This window comes from Polypterus senegalus, chromosome 10, assembly GCF_016835505.1.
Source record: "Polypterus senegalus isolate Bchr_013 chromosome 10, ASM1683550v1, whole genome shotgun sequence".
Classification (NCBI taxonomy): Eukaryota; Metazoa; Chordata; class Cladistia; order Polypteriformes; family Polypteridae; genus Polypterus; species Polypterus senegalus.
The window spans coordinates 74,309,266-74,327,060 of NC_053163.1; the positions used below are offsets into that span (position 1 = coordinate 74,309,266).

Here is a 17,795-nt window from a genome sequence, read left to right on the forward strand (position 1 = left end):
TTTTTTTTGCTTGATGCCTGCGTGATCCTGTAGTTTTTATTACTGGAATGTGCAAAAAAAAAAAAGTTTATTTTTACGCTGGGATTATGGTGCGACTCAAACCACCTACAACTGAACACCAAAAAAACCGAGGAGATGGTGGTGGATTTTAGGAGGATCAGGCCCCTCATGAGGGAGGCAGGCTCTATTGTAGGCACGGAGCTGGACAGTTTCACATCCGTGGCAGTGCAACGGGCGCTGAGCAGGCTCCTGTCAATCATAGAGAATCCACTACATCCACTAAACAGCATCATCTTCAGACAAAGGAGCAGCTTCAGCGACAGACTGCTGTCACTGTCCTGCCCCACGCTATGCGACTCTTCAGTTCCACCTGGAGGAGGGGTAAACGTTAACATTATACAAAGTTATTGTCTGTTATGCCTGCATTTTTATCACTCTTTAATTTAATATTGTTTTTTATCAGTATGCTGCAGCTGGAGTATGTGAATTTCCACTTAGGATTAATAAAGTATCTATCTATCTATCTATCTATCTATCTATCTATCTATCTATCTATCTATCTATCTAATCTAATCTAATCTAATTTATGAAAAATACCCGCGCTTCGCAGCGGCAAAGTACTGCCTTAAAATTTTTATTAAGAAGAAAATTAAACCTTTTTAAACTGAGGGAAAATATACCAATAATTATTTAAGGATCTCTTTGTATACCACATTGTCAGTACGGCCCTCCAGTTGTAATATGACCAAGCTGTGCGCTGAGCTTACTCTTGAGCATGCAACGTACAGTTGGCCATGTGAAAAGAAATCTTGTTTCAGATCTCACAGCTTGGATTGCTGCTGTCATAATCGGTTTGAGTTTCATGGTTTGTTTCAATTATGACAGTATTTGTAGGACTTGTGTTGAAGTGACATTTGGCATCTGTCAAGCGTTGTAAGTATACAACCGGTTTCATCGATAAAATCACATCCAGCTTTTGAGAGTTTAAACATTCATAAACATCAAAGTGTCCACTACTGAAATCGTCACCTGTCAATCTAAGATGTTTAAGAGGCATTGGCGGTTGTCAAAAGGTGTAAAATATTTGGCCATTTCGGTACACTTGAAAGCGACAACCCAACAATTCACCGGCAGCCATCAACTCACATGCAGAACCATAGGTGAAGAGCTTAAGCATTTCACTCTTCTAGTGCTCCTGTAGAATAATTATCTTCTGTACCGTCATCAGTCCACACCTTGAACCTGTCCCAGTCATTCAATACATAAGACACAATGTTCCTCCGGATATCAAGAGTGAGCCTGATATGGCCGTGCAATATGTAACAAAGAGAATGGAAAAGATAGGTGCCATCTCCGGGCATGGAAACCACTCGGTAAGTGACAGTTCTTTGATCGATGATGATCACCTCGATAGACATGTTAATGGGGGTATGGTTGGAATGATAAAGGAAATGGGTACCTGAACAATGTAAAGTAAGTCTAAAATACCTACACAATAACTATAATCGTAATAAATGAACAATAAAACAGTGGAGAAGCCGTGGATTAAATAAAAAGGCTGTAGTTATCACCAGGGGGACGTGAATCCCGTGGCGAAGCAAGGAAGGAAATGTAGAGACTGGAGCAACGGACGGCCGCCTACCAAATTTCGTGAAGATGGGGCCATAAATAAGAAAGTTCAACATGGCAGACATTGTTGACCGTTATTGACTCGTTATGACCGTTACGTGTAGAATTTCGAAATGAAACCTGCTTAACTTTTGTAAGTAAGCTGTAAGGAATAGGCCTGCCAAATTTCAGCCTTCTACCTACACGGGAAGTTGGAGAATTAGTGATGAGCGAGTGAGTGAGTGAGTGCTTTGCCTTTTATTAGTATTGATTAGTATGGGCATCAGCCAGAGAAAAGAACACAATCTTCCTATATAAACATGACGGTGGTTTTTAGATTATAGATCATTTATGTAATTTTTGTTAACTCTATGTGGAGAGAGCACTTTAAGTTTGGGATGCATGCTGCACAAATAGAAGGAAGATCTTCACCATCACCCAGACAAGTTATCTGCATTCCCACTGAAACTGACAAAATCTTTGGATTGAAAAAATATTTAAGCTGCTATGCACCCAGGCTTGAAGGGATTCATCATCTTTTGTATCCTTAAACAAAGTATCCTTCAGTAAGCCACTTTTTAAATAAATGTTCTACTTTTTTGCTTCTATTAATTTAGTACTTTGTTTAATTCATTGTATTTTATTGCTATAGCAAGGACATATTGTTTGGTTGGTTGAAGGTGTAGTGTTAAGAGCTCCTCGTGTGGGTCACTACCATATTCCCATGGGGCTGAGAAGGGATGCCTTCAATAGGTAGCAGTGTGGTGAGTGGGAATCGGCTTTGGTATTTGAGGTGAGTTCTAACTTTTTTAGGTATATAATTTGAATTTTTTTTATTATAAATTTTGTTTGGTTTTGAGTAGGATTTGGTTTTAGTTTTGTATTAACTTAGAGAATAATTTTGACAATTATAGCAATAAAAGCATGTTTTCTTCTTTACTTCATTCTTCATCTTTCAGACATTATTGTTATTGTGCATAAATGCTTAAAGTATATTAAGTTTTGATTTTTCAGTTTTTCTAGTGGTTCTTGATTAGTTTTTTGGCACTTACGGTAGTATTTTATTTCCACTTTCTATCTCTTTTTAGTTTCCTGACACGCTTCTGCTTAACAAACCAATTAAGTTCAATAAGTTCAATGTAACTTTTACATTTGTTGATGCAGAAAGCTTTACAGTGTTTACTTTGGTGCTCATAATCTCCAAATGAAAAAAAAAAAAAACTAAATGAATAACTAAAAATTCTTCTATACTGTTTTTACTGTTTTACTGTGAGTTCTGTCATCACTGGAGATAATGTAATGCTAAGAGGACATAGGGAATGCTGGTTCATACAACAAATAGAAAGCCACAGAGCACAGTCTGGGTGAAGCCATATCAGCTCAGTAGCATTTAAATGAGTTGCATTTGATTGTGTACATGCATATAATGGTTCATTTACTTTAGATTTAAATGTACATATTTCTGCTTAAATAATACTGTAGGCCACAGTCGCACTTGCAGTTATGATTATCTTGACATGTTGCTTGTCTTTAAAGTTGATTGAACATACAGAAAGTCCTGTCATAGTAAGAGAGTAGCACATTTTAAAAAGGCATCAGTGGCTTCCATGGAACTGCTTTACTTGGTCCCACCCTGCCCTCAGTTTGTGAGATGGACAGGTACTACTGTATGTTGGAAGACACTTTTTTAACCTCTTTTGCTTCTTCTTGGTGGATATATCCAGAATAAGAACAAAACAAAGGTCAAAGCCAACCCGAAATACGTTAAAGATGTTCCTAAAGTTAATTCCCATGAGTTTTATTTAGAAACATGAAGACATGGTGACTGTCCTTAAATGAAACTTTCCAAAGATGAACTTATGATTTACTTTTTTGACTCAGATCACTTTTTTACTTCTGTGTTTGCATTGGCTTTTCTGTGCATACTTCTCTTCAGATTAGTCATCTAAATGTAACCAATATGTCTTAAGTGTGGGTGCATAAGAGTGTAAGGGATTGGTCCAGGCAGGGATATGTTCTGGCTCACTGTGACTGTTGAAATGAATTAAGGGGACTGTAGAAAATATTCCCTGAGCAAAACTTGGAATTGTACTTTATGATTTATGCTGTAAAAAGCCTGGGCTCCTAGAAACTATTGAAATTGCCAGAAAAAAATTGAAATGCAGAGTCGGTGGTTTCGTTTTCCGGACGTGCTCACTCCCCTTGTCCATCAGTGGCTAAGTAAGTTTCTCTCTTATTTGTGTTTCCTCGGTGGTATCACTTTGACAACAGAGATGCGTTCTTTCAGCTTCATGCTATAGCCTCATACATCTTTCTTCTTCTGACTCATTAACTTGGGGCCGCCTTGCCAGGTCCTTGAGCTTCATGCTGTAGCCTCACACTTCCGGGCCGCCTCGCACTTCCAGGCCAGACAGACATACACACACACTTCCACGTGTAAACGTTTATATATAAGATTGTTAATAAAGGCAATAATGGCATATCAAAAGAAAACTATTACAAAAAAGGCTTATTTTGACGAACAATACAAGTCTGCATTTAACCATGAATAAAACTGACCTCTCCAATGCTGATGTGTCTGGTGTTGTGGAGCTTCAAAATTTTGGTAAAGGCAGATGTTAGCAAAGCTCCTCGCAGTCGTGTTCCTGTTCGATAACTGAGAGCCCACATGAGACTGAAGGACCAGGAGCGTGTTAGTTCCACCAGGAAGATTGCACCAATCAGAATGAGCCCATATAACATATGTGACCCTGAACTTTGGGAGTATTCCAGCAGACTACGGATAATAACAGCCTGAAAATAAAAGCAGATACATTTAATGATTGGGAGCGTGTTGACTAGAGAAAGGACAATGGAAGATAAAAGGTACAGGTTTAACTGTACACAGCCACCTGGTTACATACAATGTCAACCCGCTGGCCCCTGGCTCTGTGGCCAAGGATCTGCGCTGGTATCTAGAAGGTAATGTCAGAAGACCCTACTCCGTTGGGCACTTGAGCAAGGAACTTAATGGGGCACTGTGTAATTGTTGATCCTGTGCTCCGACCCCCAAAGGTCAGGCGAAAAGATTATTTTCCCTTGGAATTAATAAAGTATATCAAAAAATTAAGCACTCCAATGATCCCATTGGTAGCTTGAGCATTTTTTGCTAAAAGTACATGGAAACAATACAAAAATACAAAAGACAATACAAAAAGGCATAAAAGAACCATTATATGTAATTGAGAATTTTTTTTAATTCATTTTAAACATTCAAGAAATATTTCCTGTCAAACAAAAATACATTCAAACTTGCTATTTTTGTTTTTTAGTAGAAGTGCAGTAAAAATTCAGAATAGGTTTGCGTTCATTTGGAATCATGAGAGTTTTCACAAAGCTACATACAAATGTTTAGGAAGAAAAATTAACTTACTGAACTAATAAACCCAGCAACTGTGGACAATAACAAAGATAATATGGCGATTATAGCCCGTGTTCTGCAGAAGCGCCAGATCACACAAGTCAGTGAGGCTCTCTCTTTCCCTTTGCTGCTCAGTTCTTTATGCCATAAGGATTCAAACCTGTCAGAAATGAAGAAGAAGAAGTTGTCACAGCTCTAGGTGTTATGTATAACCCCTCAACTGGGGTCCTGCTAAATTAAAAGAAGCAATTTCAATTTGTAGACCAAATAAAACTTAGTGCCTTCTCCTGTTCATTGAAAGCTCACTCTAAATTATTCAACTAATTGCTTTGATGAACATTTCAAAAGCTTAAAGTTGCACTTTGAAATTGGTGGTAGTCACAGCCACTTGGATCGCCAGTTTCAGTTGAGCCATTGATGGTAATGCTCTCCGGTCACAATGGTTAGCCACCTCGTCTTTTTTCCCAATTTAATTATATTTGTTTCTTTATTTGCTTCTTTTCAGCAGACATTTCATTAATGGGACTGCAAGAATCCATCATAGCCTGAAGAGTTAGGCTTATTATAGCACACTGTGATGCATCTGCTGAAGAAGGATGGGTTGGAGTCATAAATCAGATGCACTTTAAAGTCAATGAAGATAATTGTTCAGTAATTAAAAAGCTTAATTTAAATGCAAAGCAGGAGAAATGATTCCATGGATGCAGGCAGATTTAAGCTTGAAAGAATTCCTGCAAATAGCGCTCCCTAACAGAGCTTAAATTCAGAGTTTCTGAAAGTGGCATAAACAGCATAGTGGTACATGGGGTGGGCACTGAATGATTTGTGTGGATGTTTTTAAGGTTTCGATTTTAAACTCTGAAGCCTTCATCAAAGAGAAATGTGTCAAATAGTTATTGGATTTGCGCAGACATTTCTGATTGTGAGGTGCAATGAGAAAAAATTGAGTGGGTCAGATCAAGTCTGATTTATACTTCTACATTGAGCTGATGCCATAGCTATGTGCAGAGGCTGCGCCATAATCTATGCTAACAAAAGCAGTTCACGCTTCTGCGTCATGCTGATCACAAGTTGGCAGTGTTTGTAGCACAGTGGAAAAGCAAATATCTATTAAAATGCTTGCACTTGCTGCACATTTTCCACAGTAGGTGAATGTATTTATTCCTCAAATTTTTCCACTTTTTGATACATTTCAGAACTTCCAAGCCAGAAGATGAAGGAAATGCATTTCAGGAAATACGCAATTACAATACTGGCCAATCATTGTCGTAGGGGTCTGTGTAGGGCTTGCAACATATAGTGTCCGATTTCTGAACAGGTGTGTAACAGCAGCTCAACACAGAAATGTAAATCAGCTTAAATGGGGCTGTGTGACAGACTGATCGTATGACATGTTGAGATGGCTAAGACCATTGAGGGGAGTGTGGTAAGCATGTTCCATGATTTATTTATTTATTTATAAAGCACTTTAAAAACAACCATTTTGGCTGACCAAAGTGTTGTACGATAAAACCCCAATATATCAGACAAACAATAACCAAAGGGTAAAAGAAACAGAAACACATAAACTCATAAGAGTTGAAGAGATTCATGATAAAAAGTACACAGATAGTTAACATATCATACTGGGTTAAAGGCCAGGGAGTAAAAGTGTGTTGTTAAATAGGATTTAAAGACAGCAAGTGAAGGAGTCTGCCTAACGTGCAACGGCATATCATTCCAGAGTTTTGGAGCTGCAACTGAAAAAGTTCGATCACCTCGGAGTTTGCATCGTGCTTTAGGATCACGTAAAAGCATCTGGTCTGCTGACCTGAGAGAGCGAGATGGTATATAAGGGTGCAGCAGTTCCAACAAATAAAATGTGGCACAACTATTAAAGGATTTAAAAACAAATACAAGGATCTGAAAATGGATTCGAAAACGAACTGGAAGTCAGTGAAGGGGTGACATGCTTGTGCTTTATTGTGCCAGTTAAAAATTGAGCAGCGGCATTTTACACCAGCTGCAGGTGAGTAATGGAGGCCTGGCTAATTCCAAAAAGAAGCGCATTGCAGTAATCTAGACGAGAGGTTATAAAAGCATGTATCACTGTTTCAAGGTTGCATTGAAACAAAACAGGCTTGATTTTTGACAGCCGCCTCAACTGGAAAATTTTACCACTGCGTTCACATGGCTATCAAGTTTTAAAGTGGAATCCATTTTCACACCTAAATTTGTGATCATGGATTTCTCAAATTGAGCCACAGTGGAAAGGTCAATGCAGGGGGTCCCACTGGTGCCACTGGGTCTAAATAGCATGACTTCTGTATTGTTCTCATTAACATTTAGAAAATTGAATGCCATCCAACTCTACTTATGTCAATAAGGCAATCAAGCAGGGACTGGACAGAACATAGACCAGGGTGCTTCAGAGGGAAATAAACCTGACATAAACTTGATTATCTTATTTGTGATTTTTTTGACAATAGTTTTTGAAATGATAACAGCATTGTCAAAAAAGGCATGTAAGTGTCAGAACTGAGAAACACGTGATGGAGTGTCAGAACAGGATTATGTAAAATTCATAGAAAAACAAAGAAGATCGAAGTCAAACTTTAATAACATATCTATTTTTTTCATTCTTGAGTAGAGGTTTAGGTTTAGAATTTGCCAATGACTGGATTACTTGCCTCGGCATGTCTCCATCTCTTATTGTCATGGCTCATCGTTATTACACTTCATGCCACTGACTGACTTTGACAAAAATCTACATCCATCCATCCATCCATCCATCCATCCCGCTATATCCTAACTACAGGGTCATGGTGGTCTGCTGGAGCCAAAACAATCTACAAAGTACATGTTAACCAATAACAACATGGCTGTGTCCATAAAAAAGGCATTGAGGAAAATGAAATTAATTTTTAAAATCATAATTCTATTAAATTTATCCCAAACAAAACATTTTAAAAAGTAATATTCACAGCATACTATTAATAGCTTCAGTTGGATACTAGCATTATAAAGCTGTTATCAGCTGGCTTGAATACAAGCACTTGAACTGTGTGCACTGATCCCGGGGCATTGCAGAATCTGTACACAGGTAACGCATGAACAGGACTCCCTGGTACTTGCCATCACTAACAGACAGCCCAGGGTGTATCTTGGGTGTCAGTTTTTCTAAGAGCATGTCAGTGGGACTATGGCCTAGTAATACTTCTGGGGATGGTCTGGATCTGGGCCATGGGTGGGGTTACAATGGCACCCTATCCAGAGCTAGATGAGCTCAAACTGGAGAGGAATAGGACAGTAGTCAGGCAGGGATGAGGTGTGGTCAAGTCCAGTAGACAAAAGAGGTGAGAGGAGGATTAAATGGGAAATATGAAAGGAGGCAAACTACTACTTGAAACAGAATGGAGACAAAGACATTAGTTAATGGAAGCAACAACAACAACAACAACATTTATTTATATAGCACATTTTCATACAAACAGTAGCTCAAAGTGCTTTACATATTAAAGAATAGAAAAATGAAAGACACAATTATAAAACAAAATAAATCAACATTAATTAACATCGAATAAGAGTAAGGTTCAATGGCCAGGGGGGACAGAAAAAACAAAAAAACTCCAGACGGCTGGAGAAAAAATAAGAAAGCAGAATGAATGTTTGGTGTTTTGATTAATTATTATCATATGGTGTGTTTATTGTAATGACTAATACTCTTATTATTCTATTTAAATAATTGTCTTTAGAAGGATCAAGCCCTAGCATAACGCTTTTTTCACTGGCTAGGCTGTGTCCTTTGCATTGGGCTTGGGCGACATGTGACTGCAAAGTTGGATGTTTAGCTAATGAAAGGCCACTTTTTGTAAGAAAAACCTAAGAACAAATGTGTGCTTGGACAGTCTTCTCAAAACTCTTGTCTCCATGTAGCTTTGTGAGCTAGGATCATCTATCACTGAGGGCAAAATGATGGGAATGTAAGAATAAAGAACAGTTGGAACCAAATATGTTAAGAAGGAAGTGATGAAATTGGACAATAGTGACCTATTTCTTTGAAATTGTTCCTTTAATAAGAGAATACCTAATTACTCCTAGTTAATACTGTGCTCCAAAGCATTACCAGTTTGCCCCTCAAAAAGCTACATGTGGGATTTTTAATGAACCTTGTCTTACCTCTGACAGTTAATCATTGCAGAGTCATAGCATGAAAGACCCCAAATGTCGTGCATCTCCAAGGACCCTTTTCTGAAGGCTTTCCAGGCTAAAGAGGTTAGCCAGCTGAGTGTCATAAAAGAAAAAAGTCCTGCATTGTCCACTGGGTGTTGATGTCTAGTAAAAATATGAAAAGAGATTTTTTATTTTTTGATGTATAATATTAATATTATTTTTAAAACAAAACTAATACAAAGAAATATTTTTTGAAATAAATACTCTTTATATAAAAAAAATTAAATGTAATAACAACCAATGTTAACTAGTACTGTATGAAACTAAGCAGAGCACACACATACTGTCCATGACATGTTTATGCACTCATTAATAGGAATGGGACCTTGCAGTAAAATGTAACTCTGACACAACGCCTACACCATAAATGCAAACTTCTAGTGGAGGACAAAAAGAAAGCCACGATTGTCAAATAAAAAATAGGAATTAAGATTAATGCGAACAAAAAAAACAGTATCAAAATTGCTGAAACAATACGACATTTGCTGTTATTTAAAATTAAATAATTTATATAGCACTAATTAAATTTAGAATCGCTTTTCTTCATCAGCACTTAATGTTCAGGAATTTAATTCGGTAGCCTTGAAGCTTCTAATAATAGAAACTAACATCACATAAAGATAACACAAGTTAAACAACATACAGTACAGTAGTGAGAAGTCAAGCAAGATGACACCTTTTATTGGCTAACTAAAAAGATTACAATATACAAGCTTTCGAGGCAACTCAGGCCCCTTCTTCAGGTAAGATGTAATCAAAGACATCTTCTCACTACATTCATAATGGCTAACACGGTACAACACCCTACTACTACAACATACAGTATAAACAATTTCAGAATAGTACAATTATAAAGGAGATATGAATATGATGTGCAAATGAGTGTATGTACACATACCTCATACATGTACATACACATACACTTACGTAGGGGGAATAAGTGTGGAGGAAAGGCTAAATTACTGAAATTAGTTTTTTTCTGAGAAAGAACCTGTTTAGGTGTCTGTTAGATTTAGTTTTAATTGACATAAAGCGTTTACTTAAGAGAATGTTTTAGAACAAGTGAGGACCTAATAAGATGAGTCAGTGGTGATCCTTTTGACAGGGTTTATGACACTAGATGCATTCAGGTCGGCAACAGATGGAAGAGCACAGCCAACGATTTTCTCAGCAGACCTCACAAAACACTAACTTATTTTCGGAGCAGACCATTGCTGAACCAAACCAGACAATTGTGTTCAGATATTTAGTTATGGCTTTGTAGGCTTGTACTAAGATGAACTAGGAAATATTTAATTTCTCTAGCTGGCGTAAAAGTTCCTCTGCTGCTGAGCATTGAGGAGGTGTTAATATCCTATGAGTGTTTGTGATAGTTGTGATAGTTGTACCAAAATATTTGAAGAAATACAACAAACTGACAGTATAGCAAAAAGGTGGTAACTGCTACGACCATTCTTGATAACCTGGCTACCATGATGTCACACACTAAGCAGCACGAGCACCATATTCTTAACAACATGCGTTGTCCTCTCCAAGATGGCAACACCCATGACAAACAGATGCACAAAAGGAAGCAATTGTGATGTCAATAAATTAAAATTTATTTTAGAAATTCTGACTTGAAAGGACAGATTGCGACACGCTAATAGAGGAAGGTGGTTTTCAAGCCTTACTCATGGGTTACTCTGAAGGGCTTAAGGAGTTGAATGCTGGCACAGTACTTCTGGGCTTTATGCCTTTCCTCCTCATCTTGAAGGAAGCGCATATCTGAATGAAAGGAGGTCTCAAAGGGAAGACCCTCTGCATGGCCAACGGCATCCAGTGCATCAGAAAAGAAGTATGTTGTAGGTTCCTGTCAAGAAACAAGGAGAAACAGACATTTAGCATTTAAAAAGCACTCCAAAAAGACAGCTTTATCTGCATCATTAAAATGTCTTCAAGCTTTTTTTAGAAAAGACAAGTACTGATAATTATATAAAAAAATCTTTTTTAACAATAATAACTATCTGTCCATCCTTAAATTGTTACTGCTTTATCTGAATCAAGGCCATGGGGATTTGCAGGCAAAACATGGGGTGCATTAGGTGTTTCTCTTTAGCCCAGAACAATATTCTTGCCACTTTATCTGGTGTTTTTTCAATCCTAGAATCCATTCCTTACATGAATTTTTTGTTTAGAGTCCCAGTTTAAAAGTTGTTTTTTTCTTCACATCCTTTTACGTATATATTTGCTTTTTGGTAGTGGGCACTGCCATTTTGTAGTGTTTGTGTTGCTCATTGCCTTGGTAGTTCATACCATGTGTCACACATGTGTGATTGGTGGACAGTTTCAAGGCTCATTTAATAAAGGTAATTCCACTCCAAGCTGGGAGGTGGCGCCACTATTCTCAGGCTTCTCCTTTCCTATACTCAGGACAGAACATCAATGGCACAAACAGCTGTGATGTCACTTTTCCTTCCACTGATGACTCCTCATCTTATTCTCAAAGACCACATAAAAAATCAGCACCATGAAGAAGCCAGCAGTCAGTGGACTTGCTTTGAAAAGACCGTATTGATAGCAGACACCTATAGTACAGCCCACTGTTGGTTTTATTTATTTAAACAACCTTTATAATAAATGGGTATCATCTTCTGGTGCACCAAACCTTTGTTTTTGGTTTTCTTATTTTGTTACACAGTATATGTGTATATGCTTAGACACACAAGCCTTACATGGTTTTGTTTAAAGAGGACACATGGGAACAAAAAGAATTCTGCACTGTCTCTAACATACCTTCTGGAGTGGAGGAGGACACAACTCAACATGCCAAACGTCTCTTTAGCTCAACCTCCAAAACCTGCTAGAGCCGGTCTGCCTGAATTAAATGGAATGCTGCAAGCTGGTATTCATTCTGAAGCCAGCACTGAGAAATGACTTAAATTCTCCATAAAGAGCTGGAGCTCAAATTATCTTTAGTTGAAACCTATTATTCTGCGTTTCCCATTTGGCATGTGGCAATTAAAGAGTATCCAGACTGGAATTCCAACTCTCCTTTTTTGTGCAATTCTTACATTTTATATGTACATTTTACATCTTTAAATAAGCTTCTGAATAGTTATTGTCATATACAGTACTAGCTAACCCCTGCAGCTCCATCTGTGTAGTAGTGAAACAGGACAACCTTTAAAAATCAATAAACAAACAGGTATCGCTAGCTAAGTGCAGGCAAGTACGCTCCAAAACATTGTTTAGGCATTTCATTACTTTACATTAGTTATATAATCAAGAGTTTGCATTTTTGGCTACTTTAAAAGTTTAACAAAATGACTGCAGAAAAATGTATGCATAGTGGTGGCATAAACAGAATATTAGTTTGTTTTTTTTTTTTAAAAAAAGACATATTTGAAACAAAAGCACTCCAAGTACACCATTTAAAATAAAATTTGCCAGAGTGGGTTTTCAGACTGATGTCATAGGGGAAGCATTTTTGGTTCCCAAAAGACCCATCCACATTAAGGTTTCAGAAAGAACATTTAGATCTGCAACAGGCTTCATACATTTTTAAAAAAATGAATAGATGGTAACAGAGTTGTAAAATACAAATGGGTTCCTGATTTCTGAAGGACTCTTGCTGCATGCAATAACACAGACTAAGTCCAGGTTTTCATAATCTGGTAGTGTCCTGCTAGGCAGCATTTCATTTTTTTTCTACATATTAGGAAGTTTTTCAAAGCACACATAACCAACTTCATATGCAAAGAACCCTTCTCAGAATTAAACAGTGTTTAGTCAAGCAATGGCTCTGTGAGGGACCACACAACCTAGTTATGAACCTTAAAATGCCATCATGCACATGTTTGCAGACTTGGGAACCAGGCTCACTTCTGAAAATCTGTAATGGCATAACTGACACACACAGTCTGGGAACATCTATACTAAATTTTCATTTAAAAGTGCACTTGGCTTCCTTTTCATGTTGACAGAACAGTTGCTGCTCTTCAATGCCTGATCTGCTTTGAATGCAGTCCATGGTTAGGCATAGTGACAGCACCTTCCTCCGCTTGGTTTGAACTAACAGACTTTCTGAAAATGTGGTCAATTGAGCAAGAAAACATTTTCCCAGAAACACTCAATAGACCTGAGAAGTGATTTGTTTTATCAATTCTACTTAAAATCTTGGCATTCTCTCCCTGATATCAAGAAGGCTGAACCTTGTTATAGCGTGGACATTTCCAACTGATTCTGCTCATATAAATGTGTATCTGGTTGATACCAGTTGGAAACAAATCAATTAAAGGTAGACCTGCTGGTTGTCAGCTAATTGTTTGGATTTAGTTTAGCTTCAATCAGTATGTGAATCTGCACTTGAACAGCAAAGTAGCCCCCTTATGTGCTGCACGCCCCTGCCATTATGCTTATTTTGAACACTGGCTTGCCTCTATAAATAGTTTTATTGGATATTTATTTGGATAACTGCTGTCAAATTAACACCAAGAGGCACGAGGTTATTAGTGCCTGGATAGGCCATGGCTTCTCAAAGCACTGCAGAGAAATGGATAAGACAATGATCAATAGCAGTAGAGACACAGGTAACAGAAAAAAATCAATCACTCTATTTTGAAATTGTGCATTAGTACTGCTTTTCCATAACACAAGGACTCAGATTTACAAAATGTGCATGGTGCCTTTGGCTGATGGCTGACTAAGTGCATTTAATTTAATTGCTTGGGTGAGTTCTGTACAGGATCACAGTCTGACCAGAAATCTAATATTATATTTGCTAATACTGGAAATCCTCCTTTTTATTAAGAAAGCTTTTTTTTTTTATGTGTGCTGTAATTTCATATCCTGGGCATCTGCAGTAGGCGAAGTCCATAAATGAGCGCACCATTTTTTGGCTTTTTTTCTCCCTTATAGTGTATATATACTGTAACTGTTACAAAACCATGTGTTTGGTGAAAACAACAAACACTTTGGTGAACTGCAACTAAAATGAGTACTAAACAGTATACATTAACAAACAGATCATCTGGCTTATACTGTACATCTTGTCCCTAAGTACAATGGCAACAAGAATTCTTTTAGCTTTTGTAGTGTTGTTAGAAAAGCAAGCAAATATATTACCTGATTTTTTTTTTATCATTTTAGCAACACTGAAATGAATTCTATTTTTGGTGCAGTTCACATGGAAGCCTGGATTTGTTTACCAAAAATCATAAACTTCGAATAACCAAAACTAAAATAGTAAATAAAAATTCAGTCAAAATTTTTTTTGCCAAAGTAAAAAAAATCAAAAATCTACAATAACTTGTTTTTTTACAAAAATTGGTTGAAAGACATTTGCAAGTGTCATCCGTTGTGTTTGGACGCCAGTCCATGAGTGCCTACATCTTTTCTCCTGGCAGCTGATAATTTATAGCATGCATTGTGTAGTGGTTCAGTCACATGGCTATAACAGATACTGTAACCAACAAGTGAAAAGACAACACAGTGATGTCACAAGAATAACACTAAAAAGGAATAATTAACAATAACAAAATAATAAAAATGATTTAATATTGATAATCTGCTTATCAATTTAAATACAGAGAATATCACCAAAATGATTTTGCACTGCTAGACTGCTCTCATTAGCCACTTGAACTCGATAAACCATAGAGACTAGTGCAAATGTTCCGGTCAGGTCAGGTCAAGTCAGATTGGGGAGCATGCGCCAGTACAGCATGTTGCTGCACCTACCACACAACAAAACAGCTTGGGATCACAGTTAGCAACCCCCCAGGCAGACACGTGGTCCAGTTCCAACCTTTGGAAATAATCATCTATCAGCCACAGCCAGGTGTATTATGGGTGTCTCCTTGTCCAAACAATGAGGATCGTGTGAGCCAGATCACCCTCAGGGAACCGCACCACATGGCCATAGTGCTGTAACTGACACTCCTACACAATGCAGGTAATGTGCCTCATTTGGGTCTCTGAGAGCAACCGCTTCTTCGACACAAAGTCAAACCGAAGGAGTCCAGTCTTCGTCTCAGGTCACTTGATAGCATCCATGTCTCAAATAGAAAAACAGGAAGCACCAGGACTCTAACGACTTTGACTTTTATCCTTTTGAAAGATATTGGGAGTATTACACACCCCTTTCCAGCAACCTCATGACCCCACATGCTTTCCCAATCTGTCTACTGACATAGAAAGAGTCAACAGAGACATGAATAACACTGCAGAGGTAAATCAACCTCTTGACGAGGTCGAAACTCTCTCCATAAACAGACAAACTGCTGATGGATGTGTTCAAAAGGTCATTTAAGGCCTGGATCTTGGTTTTTATCCAGGACACTTGCAAGCCCAGGAACTCAGACTCTGCTCTCAGTTTCTTGAGAGCCCCAATCAGAGCGTCCATTGACTCTGCGAAGATCACAGCATCGTCACCAAAGTCAAGACCAGTGAATCTTTCTTTACCAACAGATGCTTAACAGCAAGCTGGACCCCATGACCCTGCCCAGCACCCAGTCCATGCGAGCACTGAAGAAGGTAGAAGCAAAAACATACCCCTGATGAATGCCAGAATCAACTGGGAAAAACATAGCTGTTCTGGTTCCATTTTGCAAAGTACCAGTGTACATGCTCAACATGTCCCACAGAACAGCAAGATAAACTGCTTTACAAACATCAACAAAGACTGAAAGAAATTCTGATGATATTTGTCCTTGTGCTCAATGAGAACCTTCAGTGCCAGGATGTGGTTAATGGTAGACTTCTTAGGCATAAAACCAGACTGTTCTGTTATCACAGAATCCTATTGGAGATGACCCTAGTGAGGACCTTACTGGTCAAAGAGAGCAGTGTTATCCCAATATAGATGCCACAATCCAGGGGTTCACCCTTCCCTTTCCAGATAGGGTCGACAAATCCCATTTTTCAGTCAGTTGGGATGACACATCTCCCAAATGGAAGCAAGGATTTTTCCATCAGCTTGGAGAAGTTCACCCTGGATACCAACAGATCCCTGCAGCCTTCCCTACCCTCAGCTGATTCACCATCTGTGCAATTTCAGTGAGATTGGGTGGTTCACAGCTAATTGGAGGATCAGCCTCAAAAACCGTGGACTCAAAGGTGACCAGCATGCTTGATGGAGGGTAAGCTTTAAATAGCTGCTTAAATTAGCCAGCCCAATGGGTCACCACTGCAGCATCATCTGTAGGGACCATTCCATCACCCATCCTTACTGCGACTCTCCGAGGAACAGATTCAGATATGCGTAATCCTTCGATTCCATTGTAAGCAGTATGTTTCACTGTACATTAATATCAACAGTAGGTATATGCTGTGCAAACTCCAAAATACAGAGTTTTCTACTGCACATATGCATTCATTTTATTTGCCTATGAATACAATACATTAATAAATAATTTGTCTGTTTTAAACATGTCTATGATTGCTATGCTAGAAGGTGTTAAGAACCAACAACTAGAACACGGTCCTCTGCATTTTTTGTGGTGGCTGTTATTCTTTATCGTACCGTTCTCAGCACTTTAAATGGCCTGAAATTTGAAATCAGACAATCATTCTGCTAGAGTAGGTAAGATGCCTTCCTGAGCATAAGTTAATGTTTCGAGTAACAGAAAAAAACAAAATAATAAAAAACAAAGCTTAAAACTAACACGTAGTTAATCCCATTTTATTATGTTGGCCTTTTCATCTTCAAACATTGCTTTTTATAATAATTGCCACCTGTCAATGGCTTCGTGAATTTGTTTTATTACCCACCCAAAGGTATTTTCTGGAACTGAGAACTGACTTCAGCTTCCCACTTGGAAATGAATCACTTGATATTATTCATCACATTCTTAACTTATGGTGAGCAACACTTTGCTTGATTTAACCACATAAACATTATTAAATAACAGAAAGGTTTAATAATCAATTGACAATATTGTTAGGCCAGGCTTTGGTAAGATAAGTAATACATTCTTTATTAAAAAATGATTTTCCCAAATACAGTAACAGGTTCCAACTGCCCCTGTACACCTTTCAAAAACGATTCTGCTTTTATTTAATTTTTTTACCTTATCATCATCTTCAGCAATTGCATGCTTTTTCACTATTCGTCCTAAGATCTTCACAAAGTCTTGCATCAAATAATAGCTCTAAAAAGCAATCTGCAATCTGTGCATCTAAGGAAATGAAGACCATTAATTAGACTTCAGCGCTCATTCTTCATAAGACATAAACTCAAACATACTGTAGCATGCTTTTAATGGAGATGTTTGCTTTTTAAATATTAACAATTTAATTTACAAAGACATTACCTCAGAGAATTGTTACCTGTTTAAAGTAACCAAACCTTAAGGTGACCCAAAAATTCCAAGGTGTTAAACATCCTGATTCTGAAGAAGGCAATATGTCTATAATGTGTCCTTTCTTCATTCAATAAGACCTCAAGGTTTACAATACTGAAGAATTGTTGACTAATGCAGAATGTTTCTTCCAATTAAACAATTTCCGAGCAAAAAGTTAACATTAACTTTCCCTTTTTAAAATAACATTAAATACAAATGTATTTACATTCATGTTTTTCTTCAGCTGCTTG

The 17,795-nt window shown here is 37.8% G+C and overlaps 1 protein-coding gene across 1 annotated transcript in view; it reads right to left on the reverse strand.

Moving 5' to 3' along the window:
- Positions 1-17,340, reverse strand: part of LOC120538190 (multidrug resistance-associated protein 5-like) — a 115,615-nt gene extending 98,275 nt beyond the window's left edge. Inside the window, exons 1-5 of the mRNA XM_039767643.1 lie at positions 17,272-17,340; positions 10,894-11,072; positions 9,167-9,322; positions 5,021-5,168; positions 4,168-4,401 (exon numbers count right to left, since the gene is read on the reverse strand). Of these exons, the coding sequence (XP_039623577.1) occupies positions 4,168-4,401; positions 5,021-5,168; positions 9,167-9,322; positions 10,894-11,072; positions 17,272-17,340 (786 nt within the window). The remainder of the gene's footprint in view (positions 1-4,167; positions 4,402-5,020; positions 5,169-9,166; positions 9,323-10,893; positions 11,073-17,271) is intronic.
- Between the last annotated feature and the right edge of the window lie 455 nt (positions 17,341-17,795).